Below are 13,352 nucleotides of genomic sequence, written 5' to 3' on the forward strand. Positions count from 1 at the left end.
TAAAAACAAATAAAATAATCATATCATTCTATCTTTTAATAAATTGACCTAATTCAACTCTTGTAGTAAAGTGACTCAAATTTTACAAATAATTAGTTTTTCATAAAATCAAGTAATTATCATAAAATTTGACAAGCTTCATGTTTTTTTTCCATCAGCTTGAAAAAAAATACATTTGCATCAAATATAGTAGAAAACAACCCATGGCTCTGATACCAATGTTGGGTTTTGGTATAATACAACATCCTATGGTGCACATACAACCCTAAATACCTTGGATCTATGTTTTCACTAATTATACATGTAAATGGTTTCCAAGGAATTAAACCTATAACTAGAATGTATTTGACATAAACCATATAATATACTAGTTAGGGAAACATACCTTTTATGTGGCTTGAATTCTTGATGTATTTGGCCTTAAGAGCTTAGCACCAATAGTATGAAATTCCTCAAATGGAATCACAACACACCTAGGACAAAGGTGGCTCTTAAGAGAGAATTCCATGCACCAAAACACCTCCATATTTCTCTAAGAAAAGAAGTAGTGATTTTGGCTATGGAGTAACCTATTTATATGTAGGATTCCAAGGGTCATGGGTATAACCCATAATCCATACCCATGGGTTTTATGATCCATGGCTCATGTGGCCCAACTCTTTATGTATCCATACATAAACTTGGTCCAACACGGGTCATAAGCCCAACATATATATATATATATATATATATATATATATATATATATATATATATATATATATAATTATCATAATTAGTCCCCATAGATTTAATTAGTCTCTTTTGATCACTAAATTAATTCCAGATTAATTCTTGATTGATACTAATTAAAACATATGATTTCATATTTATATATTATAACTTATAATATATTAATAAACCATAAATAACCTTCTCTCAAAAGTCCATCCTAACAAATTGTCCTGATGATATGCAACCCAAATGGACCATGCTACTCTCGGGTCAAGTACATACCAATAATAGTTATGGGCTTAGACATCTAATCCAACATCCCCGTGCGGTCCTAGGAAGTTTCGTGATGAAATCCATAGTAATATCCTCCCACTTCCACACAGGGATATTCAATGGTTGCGTCTTTCCATGAGGCCTCTGGTGCTCTGCCTTGACCTTCCTGTAGGTCAAGCATCTCTCGACGTACCAGGCTACATCTCGCTTCATGTAGGGCCACCAGTAATCAGATCGAAGATCTCTGTACATCTTTGTACCCCGAGATGGATGGAAAATCTGGACTTGTGGGCCTCGTCCATCAGAATCTTTCGTTAGCCTTCCCCGGGTGGTAGAGGACTTGTGGGCCTCAAGCAAATGTCTCTTATCGAGACTGCCTTGTGGCTAAGCGCATCGGCCATAACGTTAGCCTTGCCCGGGTGGTAGAGGATCTCGCAGTCGTAGTCCTTCACCACATATAACCACTGGCATTGCCTGAAGGCTGATCCATAAGGTACCCAAGCTCTTGTGGCCCGTGTAAATAGTATATCAAACCCCATAAAGGTAGTGTCGCCAAATCTTGAGGGCAAAAACAACCGCCCCATCTCCAGATCGTGCGTCGGGTAGTTCGCCTCGTGAGGCTTCAACTGCCTCGAGGCGTAGGTGATAACGTGCCCTTTCTGCATCAATACTGTGCCAAAACCCGAGATGGATGCATCATAGTGTAACAGCCCGGAATCTCAGGTATTATTAAAATTATGTTTTTGGGGTGATTTAAGAGGGGACTCGGCGAGTTGGAGCCTAGACTCGCCGAGTAGGATCGCGGACTTGGTCGCGGGTCCGCGACTGGACTCGACGAGTCCAGATATGGACTCGGCGAGTCGACGCTGTTCAGCAGAAACCCTAACCGTTCAGTTTGGATCGTATTTAACGCCTCTTAGGCCGTCATTTTCAGTCTTTTGGTCAATTGAGAGAAACCCTAATCGCTGTGGACGCCTAGAGCAAGGGAGAAAGCTTTGGAACTTGGAAGAATTGGTTAGGCAAGAAGAAGAGGGATTTGGCTAAAGGAATATCAAGGAGGATTGAGTCCTGAGATTTGGGGGACACAGAGGGTGCGTTTTCAGGTAATACTCGGACCAATTATGTTATTTTGATGTATTTATGAAATTAGGGTTTATAGAACCCATTTAGTGATTTGATGAAGAAATGCCTTGTTACCCCACGATTATAGTCTTGTATTAGGACCTTTAGAGGTCCAGAAGGTCCCATGCATGTGTACTTCGGGACGAGACCTATCCCAGGGAGCAGTTACGCGTCTGCATGGCATGGACTCGCCGAGTTGTTCTTCAGACTCGGCGAGTAGCTTGAAGATGTGCTGGGACTCGCCGAGTTGTTCATCAGACTCGGCGAGTGGAGTCGGGGTGGCCCCGCGATTCTTCCACGAGGACCTCGTCGAGTCAAGAGGCATACTCGACGAGTAGAAAGGGAATATTCAGGAATCTGTGAGGACGACTAGACTCGCCGAGTCGCCATGGTACTCGCCGAGTCCAGTCAAGTTGACCGTTGACCAGAGTTGACCTAAGTCTGACTTCTTAGGGATAGTCACACTTAGATGATATGAGTGTTAATGAGTTATGTAATGTTATAGGAGGGTTGTAGCTCGTTGGTTTGTGCGCGAGTGATTTCAGGAGTTGCTAGCTTTCAGCACTTACGAGGTGAGTCTTCTCACTATACTCCACCCGGAAGGGTTTGACTGTGTGACCGGAAGGTCAAGTATGTTATGTATTATGTTTACATGCTATAAGTGGTAAGTTAAGTGTTATATGGATATGTATGCTATAAGTGGTAAGTTAAGTGTTATATGGATATGTATGCTATATGTGGTAAGTTAAGTGTTATATGTGCTATGTATGATATGTGGGCCGGAAGGCAATATGTTATGGGCCGGAAGGCGATTATGTTATGGGCCGGAAGGCGTTGTAATGAGGACCAGGAGGTCAGGGCCTGGAAAGGCGTATGTGTGTAAGTGTATATTGGGGAACTCACTAAGCATTTATGCTTACAGTTGTTGTGTATGTATGTATTTCAGGTACTAGCGAGGACCGTGGGAAGGCGCCGGCATGATCGATACACACTGAAGATTGTTTTAGGATCTTGGGAGTTTGAATAATTGTATTGACCGAATAATTAAACTATTTATGCCTTGTTTTTAATGGAAAATATTATGTTTTAAAAATGAAAAATTTGTTTGAAAAATTTGAGTTGTTACAATTGGTATCAGAGCCTTGGTTTGAGGGATTCGGGTGCACCTTCGGGGGTAACTGAACTCAAACCGAGGATTTGAGGAAACTTTGCAAATAAAGGCATAAACTTTTGTAAATGGTTTTGTGGTAAGCAAGAAAGAAGCAGTGTGTACGATCAGTCAGCGCCCGAACGGTAAAAGATCCCCAAAATACCTTACAATATTATATGATATGAATTGTTATGCATGCTAGAAGACTAGGTATTCATGATAGGACTAGAGTGGCCTGATTTGTGATGCCTTAGTCTAGGGAAGTTGCCTATATGTGATACTTTGCTAGTATGCGGGTAGATAGAGCGTATCAGAAGTAGAGTACTCACTATCTGGAGTTTGGGGAGGAGGACTTGGGATGAACATTGATGCGGTGTGGTCGGTAGTATTGGGCCCGTACTACCGAGGACACCGGGTCAGTGGGAGGCCCAAGTAAGAATCCCTGGATATCTGGGACTGAGTAGGGTTGCGTGTCGAGTACGATTATACTCGGTAGAATCTCTGATAGTTTTATGTTGTATTTCAGAGATATCATGGTTAGACCGCGGCACGGGGGGAGTACGAGCGGTGTGAGTGACGAGGCTATTCGTCAGATGATTCAGGAGGAGGTGGCGGCGGCGATCCGGGCTGAGATCCCGGAGATGTTTGGGTCTATCAAGACCACCCTTATGGAGACGTTCGACGAGCGGTACGCCGCATTGACTGAGGCTGCAACCGCTGCAGCTACCGCAGCTGTGGCCGCTGCTAGGCCACAGGGGGGTGATTCATTGCTGTTCCGAGAGTTCAGCAACACGAAGCCACCAGAGTTCGATGGGACGCAGGATCCGATTGCTGCGATGAGGTGGATCGCAGATATAGAGGGGTGCTTCTACACTTGTTCATGCCCGGAGCACCTGAGGGTACGGTTCGCTTTGAACCAGCTCCGTCTGGGAGCCAAGGACTGGTGGAAGTTCGTGACGGCGAACTTCACTTTAGCAGAGACTGCGGCGGTGACATGGGAGGGGTTCACTACCATGTTCAGGGATGAGTATGTTCCCCCGGTGGAGCGGGAACGATTGGTTCAGGAGTTCTTAGCCCTCAAGCAGGGTACTGATTCGGTGGCGGCGATCACGCGGAAGTTCCACGAGAGGGCGATGTTTTGCCCCGAGCTAGTGGCCACAGAGCAGGCTCGGATGAGCCGGTACTTGGGTGTTCTGAGGAGGGAGATCCGGGAGTTTGTGTCAAACTCCACTTACCATACTTTTACTGAGCTTCAGGCGAATGCCAGGAAGCGTGAGATCGAGTTAGAGACTCAGGCCAGGGAGGAGGCCGAGTCTCAGCAGGCAGACCGGCGACCGGCTCAGTCTCAGCCGGCAGCCAAGCGGATCAAGTCCGCCGATTCGAGGACGGGAGGTTCGAAGAACCGCACTTGCGTAAAGTGCGGTAAGGGTCACGATGGGGCGTGTCGAGCCGGTGCTTGCTACAAGTGTGGCAAGGAGGGACACATTGCTAGGGAGTGTCCCAAGGGATTTATGGTTTGCTTTCATTGCAACCAGACCGGCCATCGGAAGGCCGAGTGCCCTCAGCTTCGTCAGGGATCTGCACCTGTTGCCAGGACTACTGAGACTCGACCGGTGAAGGTCGAGGCCCCGAGGGCTCGTGGGAGAGCCTTTCAGCTGACTGCGGAGGAGGTCCGCGCTGCGCCCGATGTTGTGGCAGGTATGTTGTAATTCATGTATTTATTTAATGTCGATATGTTATGCTTATATTATTATGCGCGTAGGTACCTTCCTTGTGAACTCTGTGCCTGCCTTAGTGTTATTTGACTCGGGTGCGAGTAGGTCCTTTGTGTCCTTGGCCTTTAGTCAGCATATCGGTGTTAGTCGTGAGTCGTTGAGTCGACCTTTGAGAGTTTCTATAGCTGACGAGAAGGTGATTTGTGCTGCGGAGGTTCTTCGGGGATGTGTACTAGAGATTTTCGGGATTGGATTCCCAATTGATCTGATTCCTATCGCGATGGGGGATGTCTGTGTCATCGTGGGCATGGACTGGCTGAGCCGGTTCGGCGCTGTCATTGACTGTGAGCGTCAGTTGGTGACTATACGAGACCCTAGAGGGGGAGTTCTTTCGGTGTACGGCGAGGGTACCCGTTCGGGATCAGCTTTTTGTTCGGCCGCTAGGGCGAGGCAGTGTCTACGGCAGGGCTGTAAAGGTTTTGTGGCGTATGTGATGGATACGCGGAAGGTTTCCGAGAAACCGAAGTCAGTTGAGGAAGTTCCGGTGGTGCGCGAATTTTCAGATGTCTTTCCCGAGGAGTTGCCGGGAGTACCGCCGGTGAGGCAAGTAGAATTTAGTATTGATCTGGTTCCGGGGGCAGCGCCTATTGCTAAAGTGCCCTATCGTCTTGCACCTCCAGAGATGCAAGAGTTGTCTTCGCAACTCCAGGAGTTGCTGGGAAAGGGATTCATTCGGCCGAGCAGCTCGCCATGGGGAGCACCTATTTTGTTCGTCAAGAAGAAGGATGGTTCACACCGGATGTGCATTGATTACCGGGAGTTGAACAAGCTAACGGTCAAGAACCGTTACCCGTTGCCGAGGATCGATGATTTATTCGATCAGTTGCAGGGAGCATCTTCGTTTTCCAAGATCGATCTGAGGTCGGGTTACCATCAGGTGAGAGTACGGGATGAAGATGTTCAGAAGACAGCGTTTAGGACGCGATATGGGCATTATGAGTTTGTGGTGATGCCTTTTGGACTCACCAATGCCCCGGCTGTGTTCATGGATCTCATGAACAGGGTATGCAGACCGATGTTGGATCGGTCGGTGATCGTATTTATCGACGACATTCTGGTGTATTCGAGATCGAGAGAGCAGCATGAGGAGCATTTGAGGGAGGTCCTTGAGGTATTGAGGTCGGAGAAACTTTATGCAAAGTTCTCCAAATGTGAATTCTGGTTGCGGGAGGTCCAGTTTCTAGGACATGTGGTTAATCAGAAAGGGATATTGGTCGACCCGGCCAAGGTTGAGGCGGTGATGAGTTGGGAGGTGCCGAAGTCACCCTCTGAGATCAGAAGTTTCCTTGGGTTGGCAGGGTATTATCGGAGGTTTATCAAGGATTTCTCCAAGATCGCAGTGCCACTCACCAGATTGACCCGGAAGGGTGTTACGTTCTCATGGGGGCCCGAGCAGCAGACCTCCTTTGAGACACTTCGCCAGAGATTGTGCGAAGCCCCGGTATTAGCTCTCCCAGAAGGGATGGAAGATTTCGTGGTATATTGCGACGCATCAATTTCGGGATTGGGTGCAGTGTTGATGCAGAGGGGTCATGTGATAGCTTATGCATCGAGGCAGCTGAAGCCTCATGAGGCGAGATATCCCACGCATGATTTAGAACTGGGGGCAGTAGTGTTCGCTCTCAAGATTTGGCGCCACTACTTGTATGGGGTTCGATGTACGATATACACGGACCATAAGAGTTTGAAGTATTTGATGGATCAACCCAACCTAAATATGCGTCAGAGGAGGTGGTTGGATGTGGTCAAGGATTGATTGTGAGATCCTGTACCACCCAGGCAAGGCTAATGTGGTAGCCGATGCATTGAGCCGCAGGGCGGAGAGCACTCCATTGCGAGATGTGTGCTTGAGACTGACCGTGATGACTTCTGTATTGGACGATATTCGTAGGGCACAGGCTGAGGCTGTGCGACCAGAAATGCAGAAGAAAGAGCGGGTTGTGGGGTTAATCTCAGAGTTTGTCAAGGATGGTCGAGGCCTTATGACGTTTCGGGGTCGGATTTGGGTGCCGTTCGTGGGTGGTACGCGTGTTACGTTGATGGAAGAGGCTCATAAATCGAAATTCTCGATCCATCCCGGTGCTACAAAGATGTATTTGGATCTAAGGAAGGAATATTGGTGGCCCTGTATGAAGAGGGACGTGGCATGGTTCGTTGAGAGGTGCTTGACCTGCCGTAGGGTTAAGGCTGAGCACCAGAGACCGCATGGCAAGTTACAGCCATTGGAGATCCCCGAGTGGAAGTGGGAACAGATTACTATGGATTTTATCACCAAATTGCCGAGGACTGCTAGGGGAGTTGACGCAATTTGGGTGATCGTGGATAGGTTGACAAAGAGTGCACACTTCCTTGCCATCAGTGAGAGTTCTTCGGCGGAGAAATTGGCGGAGATATACGTTAGAGAGGTGGTGTCTCGGCACGGGGTGCCGATCTCGATTGTGTCAGACCGTGATGTGCGCTTTACTTCCAGATTCTGGAAGAAATTCCATGAGGAGCTGGGTACTAAATTGCATTTTAGTACCGCATACCATCCCCAGACAGACGGTCAGAGCGAACGGACAATTCAGACGCTGGAAGACATGCTCCGAGCGTGTGTGTTAGACTTCGGGGGTAGTTGGGATGCGTACTTACCATTGGCAGAGTTCTCCTACAACAACAGCCATCATTCGAGCATTGGTATGCCACCTTTCGAGCTGTTGTATGGTAGGAGGTGTCGGACCCCCATTTGCTGGGGAGAGGTGGGACAGAGAGTGATGGGCAGCACGGACATCGTGCTCCAGACGACAGAGCAGATTCAGCGAGTGAGACAAAGGTTATTGACTGCCCAGAGCCGACAGAAGAGTTATGCAGACAGGCGCCGATCCGAGCTTGAATTTCAAGTCGGCGACTTCGTTCTCCTGAAGGTCTCTCCTTGGAAAGGAGTGATTCGATTCAGGAAGAGGGGCAAATTGGGGCCCCGGTATATTGGGCCATTTCGTGTGGTTGCAAGGGTAGGCCGGGTAGCCTATCGGTTGGAGTTGCCAGCGGAGTTGGGTCAGATCCATGACACTTTTCATGTATCGCAGTTGAGGAAGTGCATAGCCGATGAGTCGGCAGTGGTTCCATTTGAGGATATTCAGGTGGATGCGAGCCTGAATTACGCGGAGAGACCAGTGGCTATCAGGGATCGGAAGATCAAGGTTCTGAGGAACAAGGAAGTACCTCTGGTGTTGGTTCAATAGCAACACCGTAAGGGATCAGAAATGACTTGGGAACCGGAGCGCGAAATGCGGGAGCAGCATCCGGAACTATTTGCAGAATGAGACTTCGAGGGCGAAGTCTAATCCAAGTGGGGGAGAATTGTAACAGCCCGGAATCTCAGGTATTATTAAAATTATGTTTTTGGGGTGATTTAAGAGGGGACTCGGCGAGTTGGAGCCTAGACTCGCCGAGTAGGATCGCGGACTTGGTCGCGGGTCCGCGACTGGACTCGACGAGTCCAGATATGGACTCGGCGAGTCGACGCTGTTCAGCAGAAACCCTAACCGTTCAGTTTGGATCGTATTTAACGCCTCTTAGGCCGTCATTTTCAGTCTTTTGGTCAATTGAGAGAAACCCTAATCGCTGTGGACGCCTAGAGCAAGGGAGAAAGCTTTGGAACTTGGAAGAATTGGTTAGGCAAGAAGAAGAGGGATTTGGCTAAAGGAATATCAAGGAGGATTGAGTCCTGAGATTTGGGGGACACAGAGGGTGCGTTTTCAGGTAATACTCGGACCAATTATGTTATTTTGATGTATTTATGAAATTAGGGTTTATAGAACCCATTTAGTGATTTGATGAAGAAATGCCTTGTTACCCCACGATTATAGTCTTGTATTAGGACCTTTAGAGGTCCAGAAGGTCCCATGCATGTGTACTTCGGGACGAGACCTATCCCAGGGAGCAGTTACGCGTCTGCATGGCATGGACTCGCCGAGTTGTTCTTCAGACTCGGCGAGTAGCTTGAAGATGTGCTGGGACTCGCCGAGTTGTTCATCAGACTCGGCGAGTGGAGTCGGGGTGGCCCCGCGATTCTTCCACGAGGACCTCGTCGAGTCAAGAGGCATACTCGACGAGTAGAAAGGGAATATTCAGGAATCTGTGAGAACGACTAGACTCGCCGAGTCGCCATGGTACTCGCCGAGTCCAGTCAAGTTGACCGTTGACCAGAGTTGACCTAAGTCTGACTTCTTAGGGATAGTCACACTTAGATGATATGAGTGTTAATGAGTTATGTAATGTTATAGGAGGGTTGTAGCTCGTTGGTTTGTGCGCGAGTGATTTCAGGAGTTGCTAGCTTTCAGCACTTACGAGGTGAGTCTTCTCACTATACTCCACCCGGAAGGGTTTGACTGTGTGACCGGAAGGTCAAGTATGTTATGTATTATGTTTACATGCTATAAGTGGTAAGTTAAGTGTTATATGGATATGTATGCTATAAGTGGTAAGTTAAGTGTTATATGGATATGTATGCTATATGTGGTAAGTTAAGTGTTATATGTGCTATGTATGATATGTGGGCCGGAAGGCAATATGTTATGGGCCGGAAGGCGATTATGTTATGGGCCGGAAGGCGTTGTAATGAGGACCAGGAGGTCAGGGCCTGGAAAGGCGTATGTGTGTAAGTGTATATTGGGGAACTCACTAAGCATTTATGCTTACAGTTGTTGTGTATGTATGTATTTCAGGTACTAGCGAGGACCGTGGGAAGGCGCCGGCATGATCGATACACACTGAAGATTGTTTTAGGATCTTGGGAGTTTGAATAATTGTATTGACCGAATAATTAAACTATTTATGCCTTGTTTTTAATGGAAAATATTATGTTTTAAAAATGAAAAATTTGTTTGAAAAATTTGAGTTGTTACACATAGTATACTACAAAATCCTCCACGCCCTCTGGCAGGGCTAAGATCAATGACGTGTACAACCTCTGCCTCAATGTCTCGAACATCACCTGCTGCTCAAGCCCCCAACAAAATACATCGGCCTTCTTCGTCAGTCGGGTCAAGGGCACTGCTATCTTGGAGAAATACTGAATGAATCTCCGGTAATATCCTGGTAACCCAAGGAAAATTAGAATCTCATATGGATACTTTGGAACCTCCATTCTCATCACCGCCTCCACTTTGGCCGGGTCAACCAAAATACCGTTCTGGTTGAAAGGTGCCCCAACACCTCCTCAAGGTATCCAACACCTCCCGCAAGTACTCCTCATGATACTCCTGCATCTTTGAGTAAACCAAGATGTCATCAATAAAGACGATCATAGATTGATCCAACATTAGTCCGCATACACGGTTCATGAACACGGCAGGGGCATTGGTGAACCTAAATGGCACCACCACGAACTCGTAGTGACCATAGAGAGTCCAGAAAGCAGTCTTCTATACATCCTCATCTCTAACTCGCATCTGGTTGTAGCCTAAACGCAAATCTATCTTTGAAAACCAAGATGCCCCTTGTAGTTGGTCGAAGAGATCATCAATCCTCGAGAGTGGGTAATGGTTCTTCACAATTATCTTGTTTAGCTCCCGATAGTCTACACTCATCCGATGTGACCCGTCCTTCTTCTTCAAAAAATAGGATCGTGGCTCCCCAGAGCAAATTGGCCGGTCTAATGAATCCCTTGTCTAACAGCTCTTGTAGTGTGTAGACAAATCTTGCATCTCGGGAGGAGCTAACCGATATGGTTCCTTGGCTATCGGAGCCGCACCAGGGACTAAGTCGATCCTGAACTCTACCTGTCTCTCCGGAGGTATCCCAAGAAGCTCCTCTAGAAATACGTCTGGGTACTCTCGCACCACTAGTACATCACTCATAATCGCCTTACCCACCTCCCGAGTATCCATAACGTAGGACACATACCCTGCGCAACCCTGCTGAAGGTAGCGCCTAACCCTCGCCACCGAACACAAACCTGGTCCACATTGTAGCCTTTCACCCTAAATCACCAGCTCTCCCTCATTTAGGGTCCTGACACGTACCAACTGCTACACAAAGTCGATCACTGCCCTATTAGGGCTTAGCCAATCCATGCCAATGATAACCTTGTTCCCACACAACAGAATGGGAACCAAATCCACAAGGTAACGCTCGCCATACAACCTCAAAACGCAATCTCTGAAAACCTCTGATGCCCAGACAGATCGATTGTCAACAATCTTGACCTCTAAAGGGCAATCCAACATGCCCGAAGACCCATAAAACCTCTTACTAAGAGCAAGATAGACAAATGATCGGGTAGCCCCCGAGTCAAATAACACTTGTACTGGGATTTCGTTTACATGGAACGATCCTAAACAAAACACATAAACATAGCACATAAATAACATAGCTGACATGTAATAAGAGTTAGGGAGAAGAAAACATACCCGTCACCACATCCGGTACACCACGCGCCTCCTTGGCGGTCAGCTAGAAGGCTCGGCTCCTCACTACCGGAGCATCCATCTTGCCCTGTCGGTCATCCGTGATCCACAGGGTCGCTGGAGCTGGCGCCGCCACTGGCGCTCCTGATGTCAATCTCAGGCAGTTGGCCTTTCTATGGCCCTTCTAATTGCAATGAAAGCAAATTAGGTCTGATGTCTTTAAGGTAGGAGTAGGGGCAGTACAATCCCTGCCAAAGTGCCCAAGCTTGCTGCACTTATAGTAGCCCGATGACCCTAATCGAGAAACTCCCTCATGCGTCTTGCCGCATTTCCCACAACGGCTCCGGCCCTACTAGCCCTTCAACCTAGAGCCGGATCCCTTTGGTTTCTTCCCCGAAACGCCAGTATACTGCCTAGCCTCCGCCTTCCTCTTTCTCATGTACAATATCGTAGCAACTGGATATAAATGAAACAAAGCATCACAACCATTACGTTGAATATTAAATAAGTTTACATTTTGTTCACAAAAGTATTGTTTACATGATATCAAAAGTGTACGACAAAAATGAATAACGAGATGTGACGGCGTCCCACCCACCAAAAAATCATCTGTGGTTACCTGTTTACTGGTTTCCTAATAATACAAGTGATTTTGAAAAGTGTCAACAATCAAGTTGGTGAGTTCATAAGCGTTTTTGTATGCAGAGGAGTTTGTAACTGTTTCTTGTAAAATGATAATGTATGCTCCCATAAAATCCAATATTTTATTTGTAAATGAGTTGTAGTCTTAAAAACCTAAGACCAAAAGTGTACAAGTATTGTTGTACATGATAGTAGTAATATGCATATTTATTCGTATATAAAACCATTTGAAAGCATGTTTCCTTATGTATAAACTGTATTATACTAGAAAAAATGTGTAACATAGTTTTAAGTAAATAAAACTATTGAAGATATGCTGACCCATAAATCAAATTTTGTCGATACTCTATGTGAGTTATTATAACCATATTAATGTGACTAGTTGCCTGAACGACGCGCTTCGGATGTCCGAACTGTTTACGACATTTTTTTACCCCAGACCTGCCGGTCTAACTATAGCTAACAGTTTAGGTATGGGGTTGTCAATCCTGTATAGAGCTATACACAAGTGTCACACTCTCCCTACAAGAGACCCTAGTTATAATGTAGGTCTTAGTATGTGTACTGTGGTGGGTACGGTGAAGCCTAACGTCTCACAACCAATATCAATCGATTTACGTGAAATGAAAACCCCCTTTTTCTTGTAAATGAAATAATTATACCTTTAAACAATTATTTGTCCCTTCTAAAAAGATAATGTAGTTTTGTGACTTCCAAACTATACAAATTATAGTTTATCCTGTTTGTTTGTCTAGAACATTTATATAATCCTCTATATAAATAGATAGTAATCATGTTGTTTAGTTTCATTTGTAAGATCAAACCTCATATTATGGGTTAAACCCCACAAAATAGTGGAATGAATAGAATGTACTCCTTTTTGTTGGAAAACTCTATTTTTGATAAAAGCTTCCAAAAATTTTGTAGTTTTGTAAATCATAGCTTTTTCTCTTGATTTATATAACATAGATCTAGTTTTTTTTTTTTTGTTAGTTTTACACTTGAAACTAATATAACACAAATATTTGTACAAAACTAGTAGTAATCACATCTTATGCAAATAAAGGATTATACTTTAACATGAAGATGGAACATGCAAATATTTGTTAGATAAACAAATTTTGACTTGTATTCCCCTCCTAAAACATGAAAAAGCTTAAAAATGTGGGGGTATGAACTCACCTTGAATGGATTTGTGGGTTGTTTGAAGTGATGAAGTGAAGATTTCAAGCCTAAACTCTTGAATGGAGTTGATGAACTTCCTTGGGGGTGATATTATCCTAAGGG

The 13,352-nt window shown here is 45.8% G+C and overlaps 1 protein-coding gene across 1 annotated transcript; it reads left to right on the top strand.

Annotated features, from left to right (window-relative positions):
• Positions 1-3,912: 3,912 nt before the first annotated feature.
• Positions 3,913-9,853, top strand: LOC128126582 (uncharacterized). The gene is made up of 2 exons (XM_052764430.1): positions 3,913-4,957; positions 9,741-9,853. Exons 1-2 carry the CDS (start codon positions 3,928-3,930, stop codon positions 9,773-9,775), a joined length of 1,065 nt encoding a protein of 354 aa, XP_052620390.1. The 5' UTR covers positions 3,913-3,927; the 3' UTR covers positions 9,776-9,853.
• Positions 9,854-13,352: the final 3,499 nt, after the last annotated feature.

The sequence above is a fragment of the Lactuca sativa genome, chromosome 6, assembly GCF_002870075.4.
Source record: "Lactuca sativa cultivar Salinas chromosome 6, Lsat_Salinas_v11, whole genome shotgun sequence".
Taxonomy (NCBI): Eukaryota; Viridiplantae; Streptophyta; class Magnoliopsida; order Asterales; family Asteraceae; genus Lactuca; species Lactuca sativa.

Bases quoted from the DNA above. Each gene is read 5' to 3' on its own strand.
- LOC128126582 (XM_052764430.1), top strand. From the start codon at position 3,928: ATGGAGACGTTCGACGAGCGGTACGCCGCATTGACTGAGGCTGCAACC. The intron at 4,958-9,740 runs GTATGTTGTAAT...TATGTATTTCAG, and splicing joins TGCGCCCGATGTTGTGGCAG to GTACTAGCGAGGACCGTGGG.